This window comes from Poecilia formosa, unplaced genomic scaffold, assembly GCF_000485575.1.
Source record: "Poecilia formosa unplaced genomic scaffold, Poecilia_formosa-5.1.2 Scaffold133, whole genome shotgun sequence".
Classification (NCBI taxonomy): Eukaryota; Metazoa; Chordata; class Actinopteri; order Cyprinodontiformes; family Poeciliidae; genus Poecilia; species Poecilia formosa.
Genome location: NW_006800072.1, coordinates 636266 through 661676, shown reverse-complemented (window position 1 = coordinate 661676; position 25411 = coordinate 636266). Strand labels below are relative to the sequence as shown.

The 25411-nt window shown below is 37.5% G+C and overlaps 2 protein-coding genes and 1 long non-coding RNA gene across 4 annotated transcripts in view; 1 reads left to right on the top strand and 2 right to left on the bottom strand.

The window, feature by feature from the left end:
• Window positions 1-3216: 3216 nt before the first annotated feature.
• Window positions 3217-6406, top strand: ccni2 (cyclin I family, member 2). The gene is made up of 5 exons (XM_016676375.1): window positions 3217-3615; window positions 4615-4771; window positions 5465-5599; window positions 5707-5781; window positions 5871-6406. Exons 2-5 carry the CDS (start codon window positions 4658-4660, stop codon window positions 6198-6200), a joined length of 654 nt encoding a protein of 217 aa, XP_016531861.1. The 5' UTR covers window positions 3217-3615; window positions 4615-4657; the 3' UTR covers window positions 6201-6406.
• Window positions 6407-6694: 288 nt separating this feature from the next.
• The window catches only part of septin8a (septin 8a), a 47919-nt gene continuing 29202 nt past the window's right edge, over window positions 6695-25411 (bottom strand). Inside the window, exons 7-11 of one of the 2 annotated variants that reach the window (XM_016676371.1) lie at window positions 19964-20132; window positions 19679-19811; window positions 17718-17884; window positions 7335-9544; window positions 6695-6918 (exon numbers count right to left, since the gene is read on the bottom strand). In XM_016676371.1, coding sequence (XP_016531857.1) covers window positions 9373-9544; window positions 17718-17884; window positions 19679-19811; window positions 19964-20132 — 641 coding nt within the window. In that variant the 3' untranslated portion in view covers window positions 6695-6918; window positions 7335-9372. Of the gene's footprint in view, window positions 6919-7334; window positions 9545-14368; window positions 15420-17717; window positions 17885-19678; window positions 19812-19963; window positions 20133-25411 lie in introns of those variants that run through there. The other variant, XM_007562037.2, reaches the window with a different exon arrangement.
• On the bottom strand, window positions 9753-10833 carry LOC107837312 (uncharacterized). The gene is made up of 2 exons (XR_001663324.1): window positions 10670-10833; window positions 9753-10501 (listed from the first exon to the last, which is right to left on the bottom strand). It is a non-coding gene; the product is annotated as an uncharacterized LOC107837312 (long non-coding RNA).

Sequence of the window (25411 nt, the reverse complement as noted above, 5' to 3'; positions counted from 1 at the left end):
CTGAAAAACAAAACGTAGTGATTTACTATTTAGCTTTAAATTACTTGCTCAATTGAGATTGCCGCTGCAACCTATTATTGCCTACATGGCTAAGAAATTATACAGCACCAGGAAAAGAGAAAGTTAGGCCACATTGAAGGTTTCACTGTGTACAGACAAGCTCTGAGGTCCTACTATTCTGCTTAAAATATGAATACATTTGCTCATAAAAATGTTCATTTATTCTAAACATGAATTATGCAGGCATCCATAAACATTTTGTGCCAAAGGGCATATTCATCGTCATCTACTGTGGCAGCTTTCATTGCAAAGCTAAAGAAGAGACAAAACACTAAGAAAGTTTGTTGATGGCTGAATAAGAAAGGGTTTAAAATTGTATTTTCCAGCATTAATCAAGCATCCATTTGTAGTCGTGGTGTTTTCAAAGTCTAATCAACCATCTGTCGTCTCTTTTCTTAGAGCTGGTGCTAAATTGAATGAAGCCAGAGAGATAAGAGCAGCAGGGATGTGATTGAGGTTTAGGATAAGAGCAGGTTTATTACTGACAACAGAACCGATCCAATCTAGCAGCAATCTTTTCTTCTGTTTGTTTGATGTGTTGCGCCAGAAAACTCAGAAAATCTGTTGATGAAAGAAGCTTCATGACAAACAAGCCTAATGCAACAATTTGGCTCCAATGCGATTTGTCATTCAATTACAGGCGTAGACACAACCCTACTTACCCTAACCCTTTAAACTTTTACTTTGTTATACCTGATAATTTCAATGTGTTTTATTTTTGTTTTTATGAACAAGTTTAAGACAAAGTAATTTAGAAATTTAAAGTAAAAAATAAAGATTTCAAACATTTCTCACCATAAAGAAAACCATTTGTATTCAGTTCTCTTTACTCAAATACCACTACGTAAAACCAAGTACATCCAACTGCCTTGAGAAGTCGCTAAACTGGCAAACAGTTTATAGCTTATAACAGTGTATACCCAATGAATGCTCTCCATCTAATCTGACTCAACTTGAAAAACGTAGCAAAAAATGGGCAACAATCTTTGTCTCTAGATGTGCAAGGCTGGTAGAGACATACTTCTAAATAATCACATTTAATGTATTGATTGGAAGGAACTCATTAAAAATATAAACCTGTTCAATGCATTAGGTGCAAAATAATCTTTAGGTACAAAATGAAAATAAGAAGGAATTAAATAGGAATGGGTGACTAAGAAACAGGGATATGAATTGGCAAAGTGGGAAACAGGAGAGAATTATGACCCTGAAAGAAATCCAGAAGAAAGAATATCTCATCAATATTTTCATTTATAATTTTTACTTTAATTTTGAATTTTTACAACTTTGTATTTTTATGTCTTTATGATGTAAAGCACTTTGAACTGCCTTGCTGCTGAATTGTGTTAAACAAATAGACTTGATTGATTAATTGATTGAAACAATCCAAAGGTAATCATTCTGTAACAGAGTAGCTACAAACAGGACAGCTGACAAGTTTCAGTGGAGTGCACATTCCAGCAAATTCACCATAAGGTCAGATGTTGCAACGTTTGGAGACATTGCAATCAGCTCAAAACTACATGCCTATCACAAGGAAACACAGTAGATCAGCAAAACAAAGCATGGTGGAGGTAGGCTGATGATTTGGGCTTGTTTAGCAGTTAGTTTTGATTGACCATGAACTTTTTTGTGTTCCAAAATATAATCTAGACAAAAGAAAGCTTGTGCAAACTGGGTCATCAGCAGGATCATGACCCAAAGCACAGCAGCAAATCTACAGCATGAAGTAATGACTGAGTTCTAGTTACCAAGGAATCTTGTTTATTCTTCATGGTGCATACATATAGATAAATTTAGGTTTTTGACTGCATCATGAATAAAATATGAAAAGGTTTAAGAAGTATTATTATCATTTTATTAGCGCTGTATGTTTTCACTATTTGGCTTTGTTACAGGTCAGGACTGATTTAACAGTGATGACACAATCTGAAACACAAATAAAAGGAAGTCAGCAATTACGACAGTAGCGCTGCCGTTAGCAGATTGTTTGTTTTTATTATTCGTTAACATACAAACATTTTACAGTGTACAGTAATGTTTTACATCACCACTGTCTTATAAACTTGGTCTACTTCCATCACAGGCAACAATGAACCTCACACGTCATCATCACCCTCACACCTTCATCCCCCACGCAGACAACCACGGTACGTGCACCAGACAGGACAAATCAACTGCCACAAAGCTTTACTGCATCAAGCACTAGAATGGACACTGATTTTAACTGAATATTATTCAAACAAAGCAAAATAGAACTCCTCCAACATGGAGACGTTAAGATATAACGGCCCTCGGAGCGAGCTGGCATAATGCCAACGTTACCCTCTTCTGATAAAACTGGCAACTATTGGCAAAACGGTGCACAGAAACCGTAACTCAGTGATATATTCTGGTCGACTAACATGTAAGAATCTTACAGGGTAGTTTTTGTGTTTGTTTGTTTTTTTTTTTGTTTTGTTTACCGTATACTGACCTGAGGGACAAATAAACAGAAGTCAGCAATGACGACCGTAGCGCTGCCGTTAGCATTCAGATTGCGTTTCAGGCAAACCGGAAGTCCATCCCAAAACCAACCTGGAAGCAACGCCCCCTAAACAAAGGTTCCGCTTCACCTCTACCGCTCCCGTCCCCACTTCAGGAAAGCACGATAAATGCAGGCAGATTAACATGCCAAGCTGCAAACAAAATGTAGTTTAATTTTTTTAGGAAATATAATTAATTTTACATTAACATATTTAAAAATTACATATATGAAAAAAAATACTGTGGTGGTATATTTTTAGGTGCATCACAGCAACATCTTTGTTTAATGAATAATGAGAAAGGAAACTATCAGCCATCTTCATACTCTTAAGATTAAATAATTTCAGAACTTCAAAAGAAACAGATTATGTGTTTTGCATGTTGTGATATGGTGAAATTGTTGACTTCTTTGTTTCCATGGCTGTGAAAAGGTCATGCCAACCTAAACAATTGCAAATGATTAAGAACAAGTTTTTAGTGTTTGGGTTTTCTGACAGGAAGAACAGCCGCTGCGCGCAGCCTGCGTCACAACAGCGTTTATCCGTAAAACAGCATCTGAACAAACAGCTTCAAAAGAAGCACAGACTGCTGAGATCTTCCATTTCCAGACAAAGCTCGACCATTTTGTGCGTGAAGCCCCGCACGTCTGACCCACTAACACAGATCTGCTCACGAGACGTCATAAGGGGGTGGAGTCTGCAGCGTTCAAAACACAGCTTGTCCCCAATCCTTCCTGATCTTCGCTTCCTGCCTCTTTTGCGCTCTTTTTTATTTTCCCGTTCTTTATTTGTATCATCTGCTTTGTGAAACTTTATTGCGCTTTTATTCTTTGTTTTTCTTTTGTTATTATAAAGATATAATGCAGCTGCTCTCCGAGATACATTTTGTTCCGAGATTATTTTCCCGAACAGATCCATCTCACTGTTGTTGACTGCTGGTTTGTTGTCTTCGGTGAATATGGATTGATAAAAAAATACCGTATAAATGCAACCGCCGTCCAAGACACTGCCTGCTTCTGAAATCAAAGAGGTAAGACTGTCTGAGTGCAACTAAATAACAGGAAACTAAATGCTTTTGTTTGCAGGAGTAACTGTGCAGGAAGTTGCAGCAGCTGCACTTTATTATTCCGCCAGAATTCAGTCGCGTTGTGATGCATTTAGGTTAATTTTGTCCCTTAAATGTGGGTTTTAATGTTGCTTCATCGTTTCATGTCTGCCTGCAGAGTCTGAAAATGGCGTTGTTTTTGAACAAAGTAAGCGCTCATATTATTTCCTGCTGCATACGTTGATGTTTTGAAGAGTTAACAATTTATATTTACACAATTTTTTACAATAATGGAACATATAAATACACAATGATTCTTCCAAAGAGTCAACTCTCAGTTCTTGCGTTTGCAAACTGCATTAAAATCAATGTTTACGTGGAAAGAAAGGTGCAGCTCAGACAATGGATGTAGTAATGCTTTTGGTGTTGTAGAGATTTGCTGGAGGCCAAAAGTACATCAGTTCAATATATAATCAGGTGTTAAATCTTTATAATTTAAATAAAATCGGAAATTATTGTAGTAAATAAATGCATTCATCTATAAAATTATTAAACATTTTAATCAAATTGAATAATAGTTTAATTATACGGACAGCTAAAATAACAAATTCATTAAGTTAAATGAATATGAATGTTTCTATTTTTCACAAAGTGCAAAGCTCAACTGGTAATTTTACTATTTATTTATTTAATGTGCATATCTAAAAATGATGCTGCCTGTCGGACAGTTAGCTCTGCAGAGCCTCCTTATTTGATGGTAGCAGATTTATTAAATTATTTTTTTATTGCATAGAATTTTAGAATATAATTTAATGTAGTAATTCAAATCATTTAAGTATTTATTTAATAAATTATTAATGTTTATATGAAAACTAACACAATTTGAAAATGAATTTATTGCATTAATTACCGTTGCCATCAAAAATGTGACTCTTTATTTTGCCATGGACAGGGTTGTGTTCACTGTAAGTAAATGTTTGTCAGGTGTGTGAGCGCTGGGTGCAGGCTGGCCTGTGCTGTGGAGGGGATGAAGAACCCGGTGGTTGCAGAGAGCCGCCGGCTGCTCGGCCTGCTGGAGGCTGCTCTGCTCAGAGAGGCTCGACTGTGGAAGGTCCCGCTCTTCAAAGACGGATGCATTCAGGTGAGCTAATAATTAGGACGGATTTGGGAAAGATCCAATTGTTTCTGGTTGAGACATGCAAGGAACTGAATTTTAGTTCCAGTCAGCAAGATCAGCCCAAGGATGTTGGGGGCCTTAAGGAGAATGTGACTTGGAGGCCGACGTCCTGTTAGGCTTACTGAACACCAGCCATTACTAGCAGTGTGTTGATACAGATTTAGTTCAGTCAGGAAGATGAATTTGTCAACAATCTCAGCTCAAAAAACTAGTGGATTAAAAATTTAACTGGTGGCAATAAATTACCACATAATTATCAATCTGACATTTTTTGTTGTACATGTACAGCATGGATTTATCAATTTTTAAAGTTTAAAACAATCAAAAATTGTAACAATATAGTATTTAAATAAGCAAACATGAAAACCAGAGGTGGACATGTACAATTTGTGAATAAATGATGAAGTTACAAGTAAAAAAGCCAGCAATTACTATTGTAAGAACTCATTGTTTGGGTGATTTGACTTTTTCTTTCCATTTGCTTTTCAAGAGCATTCCCTTTACTTCTGCTATACCAAGGCTACACTTTTAGTTTTTTGTTGCCTTTTCTTTTTACTGCATGTGAAAGAATGCATGAGATCTGGCCATTGTCATGGCGACCAATCTTTCCCTTCCTGTCAGTTAATGATCAACACTTGTCCTTTCTTTATCTGGCAGGGTGCTGACATCTCCTTGTCCCAACACCAGCAAATGATTGTTTGGATTGGAGAAATGAACCGGCTGTTTCACTTCTGTCCAGAAACTTTTGCACTGGGAGTGTGTGTCCTTAACCGCCTGCTGTCCACTGTCAAGGTAAATGGCTGCAGCCTTGTGTACGGGGTCGTACATTTTGTTTTTGCCCAATTATTTTCACATTTGGCAGCAGCTACAGCCAGATGAACACTTTTCTTTTCCCCAAGGCTCAGAGAAAATATCTAAAATGCATCGCTTTTACCTCCCTGGTCCTGGCTGCCAAAATCAACGAGGAAGACGAGGTAGCCTCTTTCATAGACACACAGAAACACTTCACACATTTTCAAAACAATATGTTTATTTGGCTTCTGTTGGTATCTGTTTGCAACAGGTTATTGGTTCTGTTAAAGACCTGGTGGTGCGGAGTGGATGCAACTTTTCGACAGCGGAGATTCTTCGCATGGAGCGGATCATTCTGGACAAGCTGCACTGGGATCTGTACACGGCGACACCGGTCGACTTCATTCACATCGTGAGTTTACAGAACAGCAGATTAATTAACAGTTCTTTTTTTCCCATTAGACCTCAGCATCTCAGTTACTTGTTGTCTTACAGTGAAACACAAGCAGTACAAAAAGCAGACATTGCAAACCATCATGCTTCAAGATTCTCTGTTCCACATTTAAGGGTTGGTCCTGGGTTACATTGTGCATTTATTTAACTGGACTTCATGTGCCTGTGATTAGAATTACAAACTACATTTCTAGTTCTGATTGATATGCAAACTTCAAGTCAGAAAATCTGATGGGAGATTGTTAGATTTCCCATCTTCTGATGAATTATAACTTCAAGTAAAAACGGGTTTTAATTGTGTCAGTCGCAAAAGCAAACACTTGTTGGTATAAAAAACCAGCAAATCTGTTTTCTGACACAATAACAACTTCTTGCAGAAACGGTGTATTCTTTTAATACCAAATGGATGCAGCAAAACAATTTGTTCCAAATTTCAAGAGTGCATTTGCAAGCTACCAACAAAGCATGCATGCTGCGCATTGGGCCAAGGCACTTTTGACTTTTCTGCAGCCATATTGTGGAAACATAAACCCTGTTGCCACCAGATGGCAGGTTGGATGAGCCGATGTTGTCTGGGCTTTCAGACCTCAAGCAGCACAAACGCTGCAGTTTACAACATAGTGTGGTTTTACTGAGTTTACTTTTTTAGGTCTACAGCTTGGATCTGTACACCATCATCTAAAAATCATTGCCCAACGCAGAACCCACTGATTGAGTTACCAACATACAAACACACCTGGGCCTGCTGCTGTATTCATAAGGCTTTTAAGGTTAAACAGAATTAATCTGAAGATGGTTAACAGTGAGCACAACTTCTTACTTTGAGTTCAAGATAAAGGCAGAGCCTTGCAAAAGTGTCCTTATTACTTGAACTGGTAACACTTTATTTGAAGGGGGGTGAATAAGACTGTCATGACACTGTCATAAACATAACATAACACCTGTCATGAACATGAATAAGCCTTCATGAATATTTGACTGTTGTCATAAAGCTTCATTCGGTAAATTATGACACTTTTAATCTTATGGTTACCTAATTTTTAAAGTGCAATCATTAATACTTTTAGAACAAATTTATATCAGTAATGATTTCTTGGTTAATGTCAAGTTGTCATAACAAAGACATTTTGAATAATGTCAACCTTGTATTAAAAGTGTCATAATTTACCAAATGACGCTTTATGACAACAGTCATAAATATTCATGTGCATGACATGTGTTACGTCATGTTTATGACAGTGTCATGACAGTCTTATTCACCCCCCTTCAAATAAAGTGTTACCCTTGAACTTTATATTGTTTTTCTGGATTGCATGTATTGATCAACAGAATCAATAATTAATAACTAAAGAACTAATAAAAGTACATTTTACACCTAAACTCTCAAACACGTTATTTACATGCAAACCACTATCTAACCCTGAACACCAGCCTCAACATACTGTCTAAACTGTGAAACATAGAGGTGGCAGCATCATGCTGGGTGTGGGCTGCTTTTTTTCTTCAGTGGGGGAAGGGAAACTGAATAATACAGGCCAGTTCTAGAAGAAAACCAGCTGGAGGCTTCAACAGACCTGAAACTGTGAATAAAACCTAAATTACGGCCAATTCAGTCCAACACTAAATCTATTTGATCATTTTTAGCTAGACACTAAACCGGCTGGTCTTTGACTGTTTAGCAAAGAAGAACAGGCAGAAATGTCAGATTTGCAAAGTTGGTAGATGCATAATATAGTTACAGCTGTAACTGCAACCCATAATTTTCCTTCATCTTCACTATTAGACTTTACATTGAAAGTAGTCATTTCCTCATATGCAGTCACATAGAATCCCAATAACATACGTTGAAGTTCAAGTGATATGAATACTTCTGCAAGGCACCTTAAATTACCCAGAGAGTGAAACAGCTTTGAGCCCAATGCTGAATGCTTTATGAACACAGGCCAGTTTGTAACCACACTGTGCTACAATGAGATGACTCCTTTTGATAAAAAAATCTTGATTACCATCTTCTGCAAAATCAACCTCGTCATTCCCAGTTAGTTTCAGTCTCATTCTCCAACAGGGAAAACCTACATTCCTTCAGCACTAACGCTGGATTTGTCTGCAAACTCTCATATTTTTCCATAAAGCCACAAACCGTAAAACCTTTCATCAAGAAGCGAAACCATCTCCCAAACTCCAAACCCCCTCCGTTACATTATCAGGATCTGAATTTGAGTTATTGTGGGTAATACAAAATCCAGGACTTCTAAAATAAAGAGCCATAACATAACAAAACTATAATAAAATAAAGATGTTTTTCTCTTTTACTTTAAATAAATATATTTTAAATAACTTTTACTTTAAATATTTCACATCAATACTGTAAACATCTGCCCTGAAGAAATTACTTTGCATTCCCTTTTTAAATACTGAACAGTTATTTTCTTTTATCTACAAAACAGCGATTTGTCACAGACTCTCCACCATGACATGTTGATAGGGATAAATTTACAGAGATTCACAGATTCGCCATTAAAGTTGATGTGCATTTAAATAAAATCAGAGGTCCGTTCAGCTGAATGGTGGATGAATCTTGTAAAGCCAAATCTATCGAAAATGTTTATATTTAATCAGAAATGGAGGATTTTCAGATAGTTCAGCTTCATTTCATTTGGCACGATACTGAATTTACCTCCCAGTGCAACTCCACTTTCTCTTAAAAACATGGCTTATTTCTGCTAGAGACAAACTATAGCACAACATGAATGTATAAGTAAAGGAAAGACAGGATATGAGAAACAAAAACTCTCTTGTAAACCAAATGAGTTCCAATCCTTTTGCTTGAAAGAAATGTTACCCAAGCTCTTTGTGACTCACTGAGCAAATGGAGAATTTTCTTTTTACACTATGATCCCAACAAGGTTAGGTTTTATACTGTCTGCACACAATCGCAAACACAGAGAAGCACTGCACAGACAACACAAAACAAACAGGATGGCCTTGAGACAGAATGGGAGGTTTCTGAAGGGGCGCGGTGAACAGTTTCCGGACTGAACCTCTACAAACAATTTGGGAGGACTACGAAATCCCCAACTGTAAACCGACAGGAGATTTAAGATTAGGCTGACTGGATCAAAGGGTTTTTAAAGTAATAAACAAAATGAGGTGGCAAAAGGACTGAAAGTGGCATAATGCTAACATTTTGGCCTTGTTTCTCCTCGTTGCTCCCAGTTCCATGCCCTCCTCGTCTCCGGCCATCCCCACCTGGCTCCGTCCTTTGGTCTCGGTTCGGACTCCGGGGCGATTGCCGGTGCAATCCCTGTGAAGCCCGGGCATCAGAAGACGCCCCCCTCAGGCTTCCAGGCGGCGTTGTGGACCAGGCAGGTGCAGCACTGTATGGCCTGCCACCAGCTCTGGCAGTTCAAGGGCTCCACGCTGGCCTTGGCCATCATCACTTTGGAGCTGGAGGCGCTCACTCCGGACTGGTTCTCTGTCTTCACCGACCTACTGAAAAAAGCGCAGGTAAGAGAGCAGCTGAGGCCCACTGGGAGATTAATCCATGGTGTAAATCGTTGCCGCTCTCAGGAATGTGTTTAAATATTGAGCTGAGTTTCAGAAAAACTTGATTAAATTATAAAATAATTAATAGTGCAGAATCTGACACTTCAATTTGTAGGAAATTCAGTGTTTTAGAAACACTTTAGCTTTATTTTTTATTGAAGTTAAGGAAATGGAGCGCCCTCTATTTAATTTAATGACAACTGTCTTTACTTTGTAGAGTGCCACAGCAGTAGATTTGGGACAATTTAGCCAAGTTGCTATTTTCTTGCTTTATCTTTTAAAGATTAACACATATTTACGTCATTTGACATCATGTTCACCTGTCTTTCCCATTTTAAAGGAAGGGAAGGATAAGAGAAATTGGCATCATTTACGTCATACGTGCTGTGAAAGACTTGGTAGAAAATTCAATGTAGATGTTTTGTTTCCATCATAATAAAATCTAAAGGCTGGATTTTTCTAAAACATTTTTATAAAATTATGCTATTAGAATAAAAGCCATTTTTGCACATCATTACCACAGGTGCTAATAATAGCAGATGGTTCTGCCATTGGGGCCGTACAATAAATCCCAAATGTATCGTAATCGCAATATTAATATTGCAAAGGACTGTTTGGAGTGAAATTATTTAATGCACTGCAAGTGCGTTTTTAATGTCGAGCCAGTTAAACAGTCTCATGTCAGTGGATGCTAAAACTGGTTACAAAAGACATTGTCCAAAATGCCAAAGGCCCCAGAGTGCAGGAATCACATGTAATGAAAGGAAAAGAAAAACGGACCCGTACGTCACGCCTTTTATCGCAATATTTAACAGTATTGTTGTCAAATAATGTGCAGGTCTGCTGCTCATCTTTTATAAGGAGGCACAATTTGGTGCATCCAGATGGAAGAGATGTTCTTTCCTGTTTAAAAAACAACAAAACAAAATGAAATATATGGTTAAAACAGCCTCCTCTGCAGCTCCACCCTCTGTAATTAACCCAGAAAAATAGTTAAGTTTATTTAAATGGAGGCGTAGAAGCCTAGTATTTTATTTCTGAGGCCAATTAAATTGAAAAATAAAAACCCACACATGATGCCGCTTAGAAATCACCTCCGAGCCGTCATTCAACCTGATCCAGTCGTGTTGCTCCTCCCAGGTTGACAGTGCCGAGTTCATCCACTGCAAAGAGATTGTAGACGAGTTTCTACACAGCATGGAGTTCTCTCTGCCCGCCAACGCTGTGTACATCCTGGACGGCTCCCAGATCCAGGAAAAGCAGCAGCAGCAGGTCTGGAGCCCCTCGCAGCGCCACACGGCGGCAAGAAGGGGGCGTGGCGCCAGTGAGCAAGCGGATTTGGATGACTACTATGACGGTTTCAGGCATTTGTATAACGAGGAGAGTGATATCGAGGAAATGTTTGAATTTGAGCAGAAAGGTGTGTCTCCCTGCCCGCCGCTGCACCCTGCTGGCAACTAGCAGGACATCAGTCACAATCCAGCTTTTAATAGGCTTCATGATTCCAGAGGTTATTGATTTACAAGCTATTTAGTTTTAGCTCCTCTTCTGCTTTTATGTTCAGCCACATTGAATGTGGATTTGGGTACCAGCTCACTCTTATTTTGCTGTGACAACTAAGGAGAATTTAATAAGCTCAACTGTAAAGAAACGGAAATGTTTCTCTTCAGAGAGGTTTGTTTTTGCTCATCAGCCGAACTGTTTCAATACGTTGGATGTAAGGAGTTTTATTTTCAGTTTTGTCTTAATCCTGTTTTAGGTTTTTAATGTGAGGTATCTTGGTGCTCAGGTTTCTCTCCAGAGCCACAAAGCACTTTAAGATAAAGTTAAACTTTTTGCAAATATATTTTTCCAGCCTTAGTTTTGTGTATATATAAAACTTGTTTTTTCTTTGTTTTTTTTTTTTCTTTTTTTTACACAGGCGCTTTTTTTCTTATAAGCTTTACTTTGTTTTACTAAATTATGCAAAAAATTTTTTAGTATTTTATGCTGCAACATGTATTTCCTTCATGCAACTGTCGTTGCATATCAAATATGAGCACCTTTTGGGAGATTAGTTCAACACTAGATTGACAAAAGGGGATTAATCTTATGGTATTTTATTTTCAGTATTTTGTAAGTGCATTCAGTGTGAGAGCACAAGTAATGCGAGACTGAAGTTTGGGATCAAGGCGACATGTTTTGATTTAATCAGGCAGAGATTAGCCAGTGCCATGAGTTTTACTTTATCAAAGTATGATGAAAAATGCAGCCATTTGAGCAACATCTTATGTTTCTGAATGCACATCGTGTCTCCACTGCCAAAGCTCTGAAGCTCAAAGACACTGAATACTCACAGCAATAATGTCTGCAATGTGAACTAATTTCTGTTTTCTAAACCTTAAAGATGTTTCATATTTTTATTTGTGTGCTAAGGCAGCTATATCATACGTTTTTTTTGTTTGTTTTGTTTTTTACCACAAATAAACTACAACTTTTAAAAATTTGAAGGGTCTAATGTTTGGTTTGTCGATCTCAAAGAATGGAAGTGGGTTGAAAGGGCTTACATGCTACCACCATCGTATAAATTTGAAGAAAATCAAACTCAATTGATTCCTCCCAGCCGGTGTTCAGGAATGGAATGGTCCTATTTAAAGTAATATAACTAATGGTACAGTTATGGTGTAATTTATGATTAATATTTAGTCAGTTTCTTAATACTTAAGAGTTTGGCAATTCCTCAATGGGGGATTTCACTCCATTTTTCTATAAATGTTTCCATTCTGAACTAGTTTTTGTTTTCATCAGCAAATTGAAATAAAAACGTTAGCTTCTATGCTATGAGACAGAAAAAGTGACAGTGGATTCCAAATATCAGCTTTTTCCAAGTTCACTTTTAAGCTAGCATTAGAACTGCAGCACAGCTGGCTGCTGCAGGAAGTTAAAGTAGCAGGTTCAGAGTAGTGATGGTTTTTGCACGAATGACACTTTTAATCTTCAACAATTGCAAATTTACTGACTTTACCTAATGGACTTTAATTCCAAAGTTTAAATGCTCTTCAGAAATTTTAAATAGTTTAAATTATTTAATTTCAGGGCTGACCAGTTTAAGTAAATTAAACTTTCAAACTGGAGATGATCAAAATGAGTCCAACAAAACACTGTCAAACTGTCAGCCCTTTACAGCAGAATAGGAATGTATAAATCAGAGCTCTGTGTGTACAGCCATATTAAATTACAATACTCTGTAATAAAAAAGACTGGCTGCACTAGTGAATAGACATACAGTAAGTGATAAACTATTTAAGGCCAAACCTATTTTTTTTTTCCTGCTTCTCCTTTTTACTGACCAAATGCTGCTTTAAAAGTTATTGGATTGATTATGAACTGGGGTTTAGCCACCAGCCCCATGACTGTTATATCATAAAATAAAAATCAAAAAAGTTCTTATGATTCCCTTTACAATAAGAGTTTAAAAAAAACGGTCCTTTACAAAGTAATCAGAAAGTTTAAAAAGTTTTATAGCTTTTCTTAAGGTATTTAATTTTTTTTTCCTTAAGGTATTTTATCAAGTTAATTGTGGTCTGAAACGCGTAGATGTGGCTTCACCTGGGATTAACTTTCCATTTTGCAGTGAACCATGAAACGCGTCATGGCAGCAGAAAGCAGCAGCTGCTGTATAACGTCAGTGATTATCACTCAGCTTTGTTAGCACAGTGTCCTGGTGCTTTAAAGGACACGACGTAGAGCTGCGAACATATTGTGCTGCTGGAAGAGATCCAGTCAGCCCTGCAGGTGGTGCACAGAATAATAGACTTGGCAAGGGATTCGCATAAACAGAGAATCTGTATTACTGTGGTGCGACTTCCTCAGTCTGTTTTAAAGAATTACTGAAGTACTCCAGGTGGAGACACAGAGCGAATCAGAGATATCCCAAAGAGTTTCTAAAACTGAAAAAGATCTTCGCACAAAATCAAGCACTTAAAAATTGGTTTTACAGATCATGCTGATAAAAATGAATAGCAAGGCACATTTTTATTCCTAATGGGAGAGGATCTTGAAACTGCAGAATAGTTTTGCAGTCAACGAGACAAATGGTGGTGGAAGCACCATGCCTAAAACCACAAGGAAACTGGGCAGGGTTTATGGGAACACGGAAGTAAAAACCTTCTAGTCTTAAAATGGGGTAAAGGTTCACCATTTAGCAGGACAAAGTCCTTAAATATACCCTGGAGCAACAAGAGACTATTTAATTCAAAGCACATTAATGTCCAGTTAAAGTTCAAGCTACAATGTAATAGAGAATCTGTGGCAAGATCTTAAAATTGATGTTCACAAAATGAGCTAGAGCTACTTTGCAAAGAATGGGCAAAAGTGTCATTCTTTAGATGTGCAACGCTGACAGAAACCTACAGATGGTTTTACAAACTGAATACAAATGCATGCCATGTATTTCAGACTTATCTGAAAAAACCATTATAAATGTAGAACATACAGTGAAATAAGTGACAAAACACACTCAGTTTGTCAAGGCACTGTACTTCTCCTTTTCACTACTGCACTCCACCTTTAGCAAACAGAGAAACCACAGAGTCTAACACAGTGTTGACTTAGAAACAGCAACACACTGAGCAAACAGTGCAGCTGCTTCAGTTCCAAATCGCCTCCATCTGACAGCTGTTTAGGCTGCAGACACGATGAGTGCGTCTTTACCTGCCCGTGTTTCACCACCGTCCTCATCTCCCAGGAGCAAAAGCAGACAAACAAATCAGAGCACAGAGAGGCTTCACATTTCGGAGGGAGGGTTTGCATTTATTTGCATCAACAGACAGTAAATACAGCTGCTCTCTTCTCCATGTCTGAGCGTAAACTCTCCTACAGCGAGTTGAGGCTTAAATGTTTACTGGCTTCATAGGCGTGATTCCACTGGCGTAACAAAATGATCACGCAGGGTTTACAATATAGTTAAGTCACTCACAAATAATGTACACCCTCTTATGGGCTTCTTACATCAGATTCATTAATCATATTAAAAATTAGTACACATTTGCATATTACTGGAAGCTTGGTAAGCTCGAGAAAATATTCACATACATTAACTGACTTACAGCATTAGAATATTGCATAGATTTTAAGACGTAGGACTACATGTTGTCAGTACCTCTAAATGCAGGTACTCAGTTATTGCTTGACACGCTAAGATTTTAATGCATTATTCACTAATGAGGGACTGATTATACTAAACTAATTCCTCAGGGTTACAAAAAGACAAATTACCTCTGAATATTTTAAATGGCTCATACATTTTTTAAAAAGTTGAGGACCTTTTAATCTTCGATTTGAACGTCGGGCCTATAAAAACTGGGTGCCCCTTATATTTTATATTTTCTTTAAATACATATTTTGCCCATATTTCCAAAATTGTAGTACCACGAAATGACAATGCTTGACAAGATTTAATCAGCTTGGATGGCTAATGAGGAAAGAAAAGATACAGAAAATATTTAAAACAACAAAGAAATTAAAATAAACAGATATATTTATAAAAAAAAAAAGTCCAAAGATCACATAGAAAGATCCTGAATCAATGAGATGGCCACTGATGGACGTGAATATTTCTCTCTCTCACCATCTTTCACTCTTTTTCTCTCCTGTGGCTTCACCATCATCATCATCCTCAGTGTCTTTGGTCCATGTGCACAATGTCAAGATGGAATGTCAAAACAAGACAAAGAAAAACAAACAAACAAACAAAAAAAAACACAGATGTGGTCGTTGCTATGGTGATGGAGGACAAATCCATGGTCGTGTGTGGATGGGTGTGCTGCGCCTCAAAAATTAACTGAAAAACAATGAAACAATAAAGAAAATAAAGTGAATCAATGGCTGACTGGGTTTTTGAAATTTTAAATAAAAACAGTGAAATATAGAAGTTGGAGCAAAATAAAAAAAAATAAAAATCAAGCGTTAGTGACAGGGGGTAAAATAAATAAAGCTTGCCTGTACAATCTGTACAATCACCTCTGTTATAAAATGCCACATTTAATTTGAGGAATTTAATCTGAGAAGATTAGGAAGAACTTTAACAAATCCACAAAATGGAAGACTGTTTCATACGGCCACAGACAGTGTGCATGAGCAGCCACAAGAGGGAGCCACTTCTCTACTTTTAAACTTTCACAATTCAAACCACACAGAAACGAATAATAACCAGCTGAAGAAAAAGTAGCTAAAAAGTAGCTTTAGTTGAAACTTGTTAATTCTCGAAACAATTACCCAAATTTATTTGCAAGACAAACATCCTGCAACTTTCTGTTAATGGAGATATTCACTAAAATATGCGAAACGGTGAGAAGTTGACAAAAAACCCACTGATTTCATGTGTTTTTATACACTTTGTTAATTCAGTTTGTGCATGGACACTTTCAAATGAGCAGGGTTAATGTTTTAAAACTTTGGATTGTTTTTTACGTGATGAACTTGAACTGAGCACAGCTCTCCCTGAAGTCATTAAACAGGAAGTGAAAGAAAGATGAGGTTTGTGGGCACACACACAATTTAAGCTGTTAAGTACAAATGTTACCTTTTCTGCTGCAACCTGTTATTGATAACTGGGCTCCTCTCCCTTTAAACATAATCAGAACCAAAGACTTATGCCTCAGCAATCAAAAATTATAAATGAATATCTCAATCTCTTCTCTGTCTACAGCAAATCAAATCTGTCACTTTTGACTTTTCTTACTATAATATAGCCAAGTAAAGTCAAAATACCAGCAGAGATGTCGCAACGGATTATTTCATCAGCCGACAAATTCAGAATTTTGATCAACATCTTTGTAGAGGCTTTAAAAGCGACTAATTAAAATCATAGTGCAAATAGGCAAAATTATCCAATTTCAAACTTAAGTTACTTTCTCAATTAGATCATAAACATATGGAAATGAAAACATCTTTACTGAGTATTCGGCTACATAAAACTGCAGTTGATGTGATTAAAAAGGTTAACAGGGTGGAAATGCTTTGCAGTGACAATCAGTATAATTAATGCTTCCCATTAATTAACATGAACTACTGGTAGCTCATCTTAAGTGTAAATTTAGTGGAAATATTTCACTGGAACTATAAACATGAAGCTATAATTGGTCCTTGATTTGGGTAAATTTGGGGAGGGTGGGGGGAAAGAAGCCTTTTTCTGGAAGCAGGCACTTTTAAGCAACACATTTTGTGCGAACAAGTGGAAAAACTGAACAGACCAGGAAAGGCCTGGATTAAATTTAATAATATGTGTTTAAATTTTCAAGATTCCTTGATTATGATTATGGAAATAGATGAGTAATACAAAATTCAATAATGGAGCTTCTTCATAGACGGGTCACTGCTGATGTCTGACACGTTTTGGTCTTCTGAGAGCAACATCTCACAATTTATTATATTTTATATATTTATTTAGTGAGTTGTATGCAGCTCTCTGAAAAAAAATCACTTATGAGACTGACTGATTTATGTTTACTATATAATGTTACTTTAAATCCACTTTACAATAGTTATTGTTGTGAGTGTGAACTGAAAGTAGTTTGAAATAAAAATGTGCGGCACTTGAACTGCACTAGCACATCTGTAATTTGAACAAGTGTAGCTGTTTCTTGGCTAAACACTGCATCAGTTTTCAGAGCTTTTTGCTGCCTGAGAGCGCGCTGACTGCCTCCACCCCGAGTATCCTGAATAATTAGAGCGAAACGAAAGGAAAGAGTGAAAGCACAGGAAACGTTCAACTTGGGAAGAAAAAAAAGGGAAGACGTTTCCTTCACACTTGCCAGGTCCTTAAAAAAACGCTAAAGTGCTTTATGTTTTGGAGATGATTCCACAACAGCAGAGCTCACTCCTTCACAAAGTCATTAATGAAAGGGTTTGCTGCTGGACATGGCAGAATGTGCACTTCCTGCTTCGAAGTAAGAGTTAAACAGCAAAATAAGAAAGAAAAACTGCAGCACATCTACCAGCGGACAGCGTTTCAACTCTGAGGCACACAATGGAAGGAAGAAGAGTTGCTGAAAGAAATTAGGAGGCTTGGAAAACGAAGCGTCCTGTTATTAGAAGAAGAATACAGGAAGTGGGTGATTAAGAGGAAGGACTGCCTTACTTTTTCTTGTCCTTGTCTTTCTTGAGGGGTTGAGATGAGAGCGTCTCACATGCCACCTTCCTCCTGTTGAAGGCATTCATCTCGTCCTCCAGCTCCTTCCGCTTCTCCTCCACCTTCCTCTTCTCATCCTGGTGCATCCGCTTCAGCTGCTCAAACTTTTCATGGAGCTGAGCCGAAACAAAAACAAAAGTTTGCATTTTTATGTGTCATGGCTACATTTAATATTCAAATGTGGATCACAAGTTTATGTGAAATAAAACCTTTTAAGTTAAAGGTGAAAGAAATTGCAACCAAATTTTTTGTGTCTCTAAAAAAGTTTCAGATTTCCGTTCTTGTTTTATTGTAGATTCAGCAACTGCAACTTCTCTCTCACTGTTGTGGAGGAAGTTAATGTGCTAAAAAATATTAAAACTAAACTAGACAAAGCTTTACCCCACACAGGTAACTGTTCTGCATTAAACTTCAGTTCTGTATTTGACTCTACATTGGTTCATTCTTCTCCAGCTTCGTATCAAATGTTCTGACTTTTCCAGACTCAGTTCTCGTGTATCCAAATTTATTATTAACAAAAGTGATGAAGCACTGTGAATTCAGGCTCAATATTTCTGCAGTAGTCAGGCCTTAACATGGATGCTGCCATAACCAGAGAATGACTGGAAGGAATCACCAAATGCATCAAAAAACAGATGAATTAACAACCAGACCAGCATATTGAGAGACCAAAGGATGAATGGATGGATATCTTCAAAAAATAAATAATAAAATTGGAGCCACTATCCACAAAGTACATGCTTTAAATTCATATCTTCTTTTAGTATTTGACAACCCCCTCACTGTGGTGTGCTAATTATCCCACAAGCATCTGATGAGTTCAGCTCCTCTAAAATAAAACTCAGTCCACCAAACCTGACAGATAACTGTGTGCACATTTTCCTGTTTTTCAGGACACAATAAATGCTTTTTTTCACTCTCATATTACACCAAAACTTTAACAAAATGTTTATGAAGAATACAACATGACATTGAAAACTCTCTGCAAGTTTGTAAATCGACACTCTGCCAAAAGTGATCATATTGTAGACAGAAGTGCAAAAAAGTAATTTTACAAATCATGTTCAGAATAGTGCACTATATAAGCCAAAGCACAAGTAAAATGGCAAACAATATTAGCAATAAGTAAAGGCATTTTATTTTGGAGATGTTTATCCAAATTCCAAACATCATCTATGGCACCGTAAATACTTCTAGATTTAAATCCACATCTGAAATGAACGGAATGATCTGACCCTAAAAATGTCAACACAGCATTTTGTATAAACGTTCAACTTTATTCTAATACAGCCTGCAGTGTTTAACATCCTGGGAAATCGATGCAATACTATAGAACTCTGAAACAATATCCATGAATGAATGTTCATACACCAGAGAGGCCAACGAGCAAAGAACCAAAGAACCACGGCTGATTCTATCAAAAGAAAAACCAGAGAAGAGGTGGAGCGTGGAGAAAGGAAAAACTTCTTACAGTTTGTTTCAGATCATGATCTCCGGTTTAAAACAGTAAGGCTGCCTTGGTAGAGGCTGAAGACGTCTCAGTTCAGACTGAGACGTCTTCTGGTGGCAAATGATCACAAAAACTAAACCCAATCCCAACTTCAAAAACATTCGCACCTAAATCAAACTTGTGGATGAGATACTAACTAAAGAATATTTTTATTTCTTAATTGTTAGGAAGTTTGAGCTGAGCTGCCATTACCCAGAACTGTTGCTGTTCTGTCGGTTAACAAGACCAGCTCTGAGTTTTCTTAGCTGTCTTAACTAAAATTTGTCATCATAATCTACATCATGGGATCTTACATTTCTATTATATTTCTATCTTTGCTGCTGGTTAAAACAGGAACTGTCAGATGATTCTAAGGAAAACTAAGGTCCAGATCATGTAAAGCAACTTATTTCTCACTTACCTCTCGTTCCTTTTCTTTGAGTTCTGCTTCGGTTTCTTTTACTTTGTTTACGAACATTTGCCTCATTTCTTCTTCTTTACGTTGCAGATCCCCTAAGAACTCTTTCCTCTTGGCTTCGTATGTTTCTTGAAGACTGCAGGAATGAAACGAGACAGAAAAGAGTTAAAAATAGAGAAAGTTATTGTTGCCAAACAATAGAGATTGTTTTCTGACGTTGGCATTTGAGCAGTTGTGTGGTTCTGCACTCTGTCCATCCCAGTGGACTGAGTGAGGTTCTCAGTCTACCTAAAGGGCTGGCTGTCTGGGTCTGTGTCTTTAAAGCCCATCTCCTCCAGTTTGCAGCGCCGGTACAGCTCGTAGTGGCGGGCGTGCGTCTGCTCCCTCAGATCCTCCATGTTGACCCGGATCAGCATCTCTCGGAGTTTTACAAAGTCACAGTGGCTCTCGTTCTCAACTAAAAGAGAAAACAAACACACATTATAATTAGATCTGAAATTTGCAGTGTTGCTCACTTTTCAAATCAAATCCCCATAAATCCTCTGAGCTTCCGTTTAGCTCACTTTATATCATCAATACATTACTACAAAAAAAATATTTATACTGAACTCGTTCAAACTTTGTTGTGAGAACAATAAACTTTATTAGGTGTTCATCAACTAACAGGCCACGGTTATAATGACTGCTAAGTGGACGGAAGAGGAGAAACGGTTTTCAAACTTTCTGTCAAATAAAAATCTAGAAAGTGTGGGACGCATCTGTGTTTATAGCTGCAGGCTGCTGTATGTCACCATCAGCTTCACACATATAGATACTGAAATTCATGTCTATTCTTTAAAAAAACAACAAAAAGCTCAAGCTGAACTGGCATTAAAACAGATTTTATTCCTAGACATCTTTTTGTTCAACTCCAACCACATTCCCATCAGCTCTGACCAGATTCCCCTCCATGGCTGAGGAAAAACATCCCCACAGCATGATGCTGCCACCGCCAGGTCTCCAAGTGGAGATGGTGTAATATTTTAATATATTTAATTCTTGGAAGCCTACTCCAAAAACTGTTAATGTGATCTTCATAATGTGAAATGAAAAAGGTTGATTCTATTCACTATTTAGGATTCTTTTAAAGGCAACAGGCCAAATAAACATTTATTTATAAAACATCTTTTCTATTGGGCAGTCCCCTAACAACTCAGAATTCATTAATATTTATAGCTTTACAAAAAAAGTGGAAAATTTCAGGGAACATAAAATCTTTTATAAAGCACCAAGTTTTGATTTCAAGCCAAAACTAATAACCGTTTAATTTTTAAGTCTTAGTGAGTTGCTCCGAGTCAGATTACTTCAGGAAAACAGCAGGACGTGTTTCCTGACTGACAGACAAAGAGGTGTTTATGCTGCTCTAGGAATCATTTCTGTTCTGCTGAAGCCAAACGATATGAACAGTTCTGGAGAAGTCGCCTCCTCCTGTTAGTTTGAGCTCAGCTTATGAAAAACATGGACGCTGTGTGAGAGCAGAGGAACCACATATTAAGTGGCAGAAAGCATTTATTTCAAAAGGAAAATATTTCAGACATTTCATGGAATAAAATTTAATGTTCCCATTTTTGTAAAGGTCCATGAAAAGAATCCCAACAGACCCACAAGGTGGACAAGAAAAAACAACTTCTGAGGTTTTTGGGACCATCAAATGCCTGCTTTTAGCTCCGTAAGTAAGAGGAAAATCTACAAAGCTTTGTTGAATTGAAATCAAAGTACAATCCCATCTTTACCCAAGGGGCATGTGCAGACTGAAAGTACATGGACTACACGGGTCATGACCCCACACATGGCAGCGAGGGGGTGGGGGAAGGCGGGTGTTTAAATGCCACAACAGGCTGCAAGACTTTAAAATGCAAAAACCACCATGTGACTTTCAAAGCAGCCTGACTGGTGAAAAATGACAACTCAAACATGTCAGCTAAGCAGAATAAAATTTCCATATTAGTCAAGGCAAAAGAGAGCAAATAAACAATCCCAGAAACTCTACATTTATTTTTAAAACATCTTTAAGAAGACGCCTAATAACCCATCAGGAGAAGCGTGGTAAAAAAAAGAAACCAGTGCGTTCAGTTCAGGAGCTGCCTGCTCATTGGGTTCCTAATCTCCTCCCTGTTCTGGCCTCCTGCTGAGAGAAAGCCCAACCCTGTGACTGACGGCAGACCTCAGCCCGCAGGGAGCAGAGCAAGGAAATCTGCTGACAGCGGAGAGGCTGAATCCTGGTGCCAGCAGGCATCCTGAGGAGAGGCTGGGCTACAATTTACATCATCTGTCATTTCAACTGTTAGGGTAAAAAAAAATATATAAAATAAAATCCTGTCCTATTTTTAACCATCGATTTTTAAAATGCAAATAATAATATATTTGATTGCGTTTTGTTTTCATTTGGTCTAATTAATATTCAGTCTGAAAAAGCTGAACAGAGAATCCACACTGCGCCTTCACTAACAAGCTGATAAATGCATGTGATTTTTTTCTCCGCAGTCACAGGAACCAGTGTTGTGACTGAGTGTTGCCCCAGTAACTACATGGAAACGATACAATGAAACGACTACACTTAAATTATGAACGATTCGACCGCTGTGACTCTCAGATTCTGGAGTTACAAATGCCACTTGAGCCAAATTTTTTGGATCATGGAACATTTCAACAATTCAAGTAATCAGAAGTAGGGAAAACTTTTAACTGAGGTGTGTCCTGGTGCAGCAAGCCGCCTGACTGGTCTGATAACAGAAGCTACAAAATACAGGAAATAATCTAATCCTGGCCTTTTAATGATGACTTTAGTGAGGCTCATTTAAACTGGTTGGTTTCCAGGCACAGACTCAGATTTTAAACAGCACTGAGGTTGTAGTGTTACTTGTTTAAAAAAATAATGATAATAATTGTAATGTGTGTTTGGGAACATTCTGTTGAAACATCCCATTCAGTCCAATTTTTTTACCCATCTGACCAAAGTTTTTATCCAGAACAGATCCTAGTTAGGATGATCAAGAACAATCTAGAAAGCACCAAATTCAAAGCTGAACTGAACTTAAAACTGCTGGAGCAGAAACGCCAAACCTCAAACCGAGACGACTTTACATCAACACCAAGACAGAGTGTGTTAACTAAGGAATAAAAAATAAATTTAAAAAATATCTACATTTTGACATTTGAATAAAGTTGGCTGCATCAGAGGAGATAAAGGTTGAGCTGTTTGGATTTAATGAAGAATAGTTTGTAGGCAAAGTTATTATTTGAGCACTACCATTTATTATTATAAAAAGAAGAAGAAGGTGGTCAACGATCCAGTTTATAGTTTACAGGATCTTCCTGAAAGCTACAAAAGCTTCTGGTCCTTCTGGAGCATCTTAATGAGGGTCTATATACGTTTGTAATTTAAACTTTACACCCCAAATCCTGTTGAACAATCAAGAATAATAGTTCCAGTTTAATAATAAGACTGCACTGGAGAAAGAATGATTTAAAATAATTAGAAACCCAAAACTGAATAAGAAATTTATGATCATCAAAAGTAGACGTTCATTTTTAACCTAATGGTATAAGAGAGTTTATTGGAGTGTATATGAATAAATGGGGTTCCGGTGAATCAAGAACATCTAAGTACTCATAATGTTCATGTCATTAAATGCATTTTAAACATCTATAACCCACATATCAACTGTCTGACATTCCCAACCCGACAGCATTGCAACATGATGACTGAGAATGAAATGCATTCTTTGCATGCATGTGTTGCTTCCAGACATCCATTTTCACACAAAGCACTTGGAAATGTTTTTGCAGCATAACAAACACTCGACCATCAGGCTTCAGAGCAGAAATACCAAAGCTCTGCCCTATGTCACACAAGTCAGGAAGCACAGAGATAACGGAGCCATGAGATCCTGAGGGAAGACAAGCACACACTCACTGAGCTCCCTACAATTACTCTGTTTTTGTCACAGCACAGTCCTTCCTCTGTCTCTTCAAGGAGATGGAAATTTCTCATGGCTCTTTTCAAGAGGCTACACAACCAATCTATATGACATCTGGCATGAACTAACAGTTTTCTCTGATGGAGCTCCTCATTTCAGCCAACAGAGAGAAAACAGAGGCCTGCTGTTCTGCACCTCCTGGCTTTACATTCGCCTAAAAATGTGTTCAAAGAATAATAATTAAATAAATGTGATACATTTTTCAGAAAAATACAAAAAAGTGAATCTTATATCACTTTGAATTTAGCCGTTTCATGCTCAGCAGAAATGGATGAATAGTGGCAGAAAAACAAAAATCTAATCTAATTGCTTTCTACAAAGTGTCATTAGCTTCTTAGCTAAACAACTGTTAAAGGCCAAATTAAGGGTAAATAAAAGTTTTATTAGCCACCTTTTAACTGAGATTCATACTTTCCAACATCGTAAATGTAGAAAATGTCCAGCTTAAAAGTGAAAGTAGGCCGTTTTCAACTGCTGTTAATCTGTTCCTGAGCTGTTGCTTTGTTGTGACTCCAGAACAAACAAAATCTGTCCCCCAGGAAGAACACAAAAAGCTTCATAAATAACCAGCGAGCATCCTCTGAGGGTTGGAGAATGAGAATGGTCAGAGCATAATGGGAAGAGGGGTTCAGCCAGAGAGAGCAGTAAACCGAGGAGGAGAGGAGGGAGCCAGTTCCTGAGAGGCGCTCCCACATGAGCAGTAACATTCTCACTGTGCATCTCTGTCACGTTATTAAATTAAACTGTTTACCAGCACTGACAAACACTGAGGAATGAGGAGTGGAAGAAGAAAACTCCCAAGAAAGCAGACACTAGAGGTGACATCTCTATAAAAACATGTTCCAGGTAAAAAGCCACAGACACACAGAAAGCCATACAGATCGAAAACTAACAGATACCAGCAAATATTAGCAACTTCATAAAGGAAGCCATTTACCCTTCTGCCCTTTCACTATGTTTTCCCCCACAGGAAATCACACGTGGAACATTAACAGGGCGAGTAGAAATAAATCGGCCAACAAAGTGTGCAGTTCACACTTTGCCACAGGCAGTTTATCACCGTTGACACAGATATGTGCTCAACTGCAACTAGACACTAAAAAACACACAGCTAAAGCAGAACTCAATGTTAAAGTTGCTTAGTCTTTGAACAAAGACGAAGATATTTTGAAAAATAGACAAATGAACAAGGGATAAAAAAGGAAAATGCTAAGATTATTTAAGTTCCAGTAAGAATCTATTGCTTTACCTTGGCCAAATGTATAAAAAAAAACAGTAAAAAAAAGAAAGAAAAAGAAAGTCTCAAAAACCAAAAGACTCAAAAAAAGAACAGTTTTTGAGTTTAACTGAGTGCAAACTCAAAAACTTACTTTTAATGTACTTACTAAATCTTAAATTTTGGTTCTGCTTTTACCATGAAAAGACAAGAACCCCACAGCAATATGAGCAAATTAACATTTCACAAATGTAAACCAAGTAAATGGTGACACTCATTCTACATATTACAAAACAGTTGCAAAATGTCTGAACTTATTTCTTTTCAGGATACATGCGAGTCGCTGTTGTCCTAATATTTTACATCCAGTGTTTCACAATATTACCAGTAGCTACAGCATCCTGATCCGTTTATTCAATAATCATATTCTTATTAGAGAATAAAACATTTTCACCAGCAAAAAAAAAAACATTTAATGTGACTAATTTTCTCAGCAAAGAA

Excerpts from the sequence above, each read along its gene's own strand:
- ccni2 (XM_016676375.1), top strand. The coding sequence starts at position 4,658 with ATGAAGAACCCGGTGGTTGCAGAGAGCCGCCGGCTGCTCGGCCTGCTG. Across the intron at positions 4,772-5,464 it reads TCAAAGACGGATGCATTCAG|GGTGCTGACATCTCCTTGTC; the intron begins GTGAGCTAATAA and ends TTTATCTGGCAG. Across the intron at positions 5,782-5,870 it reads AAATCAACGAGGAAGACGAG|GTTATTGGTTCTGTTAAAGA; the intron begins GTAGCCTCTTTC and ends TGTTTGCAACAG.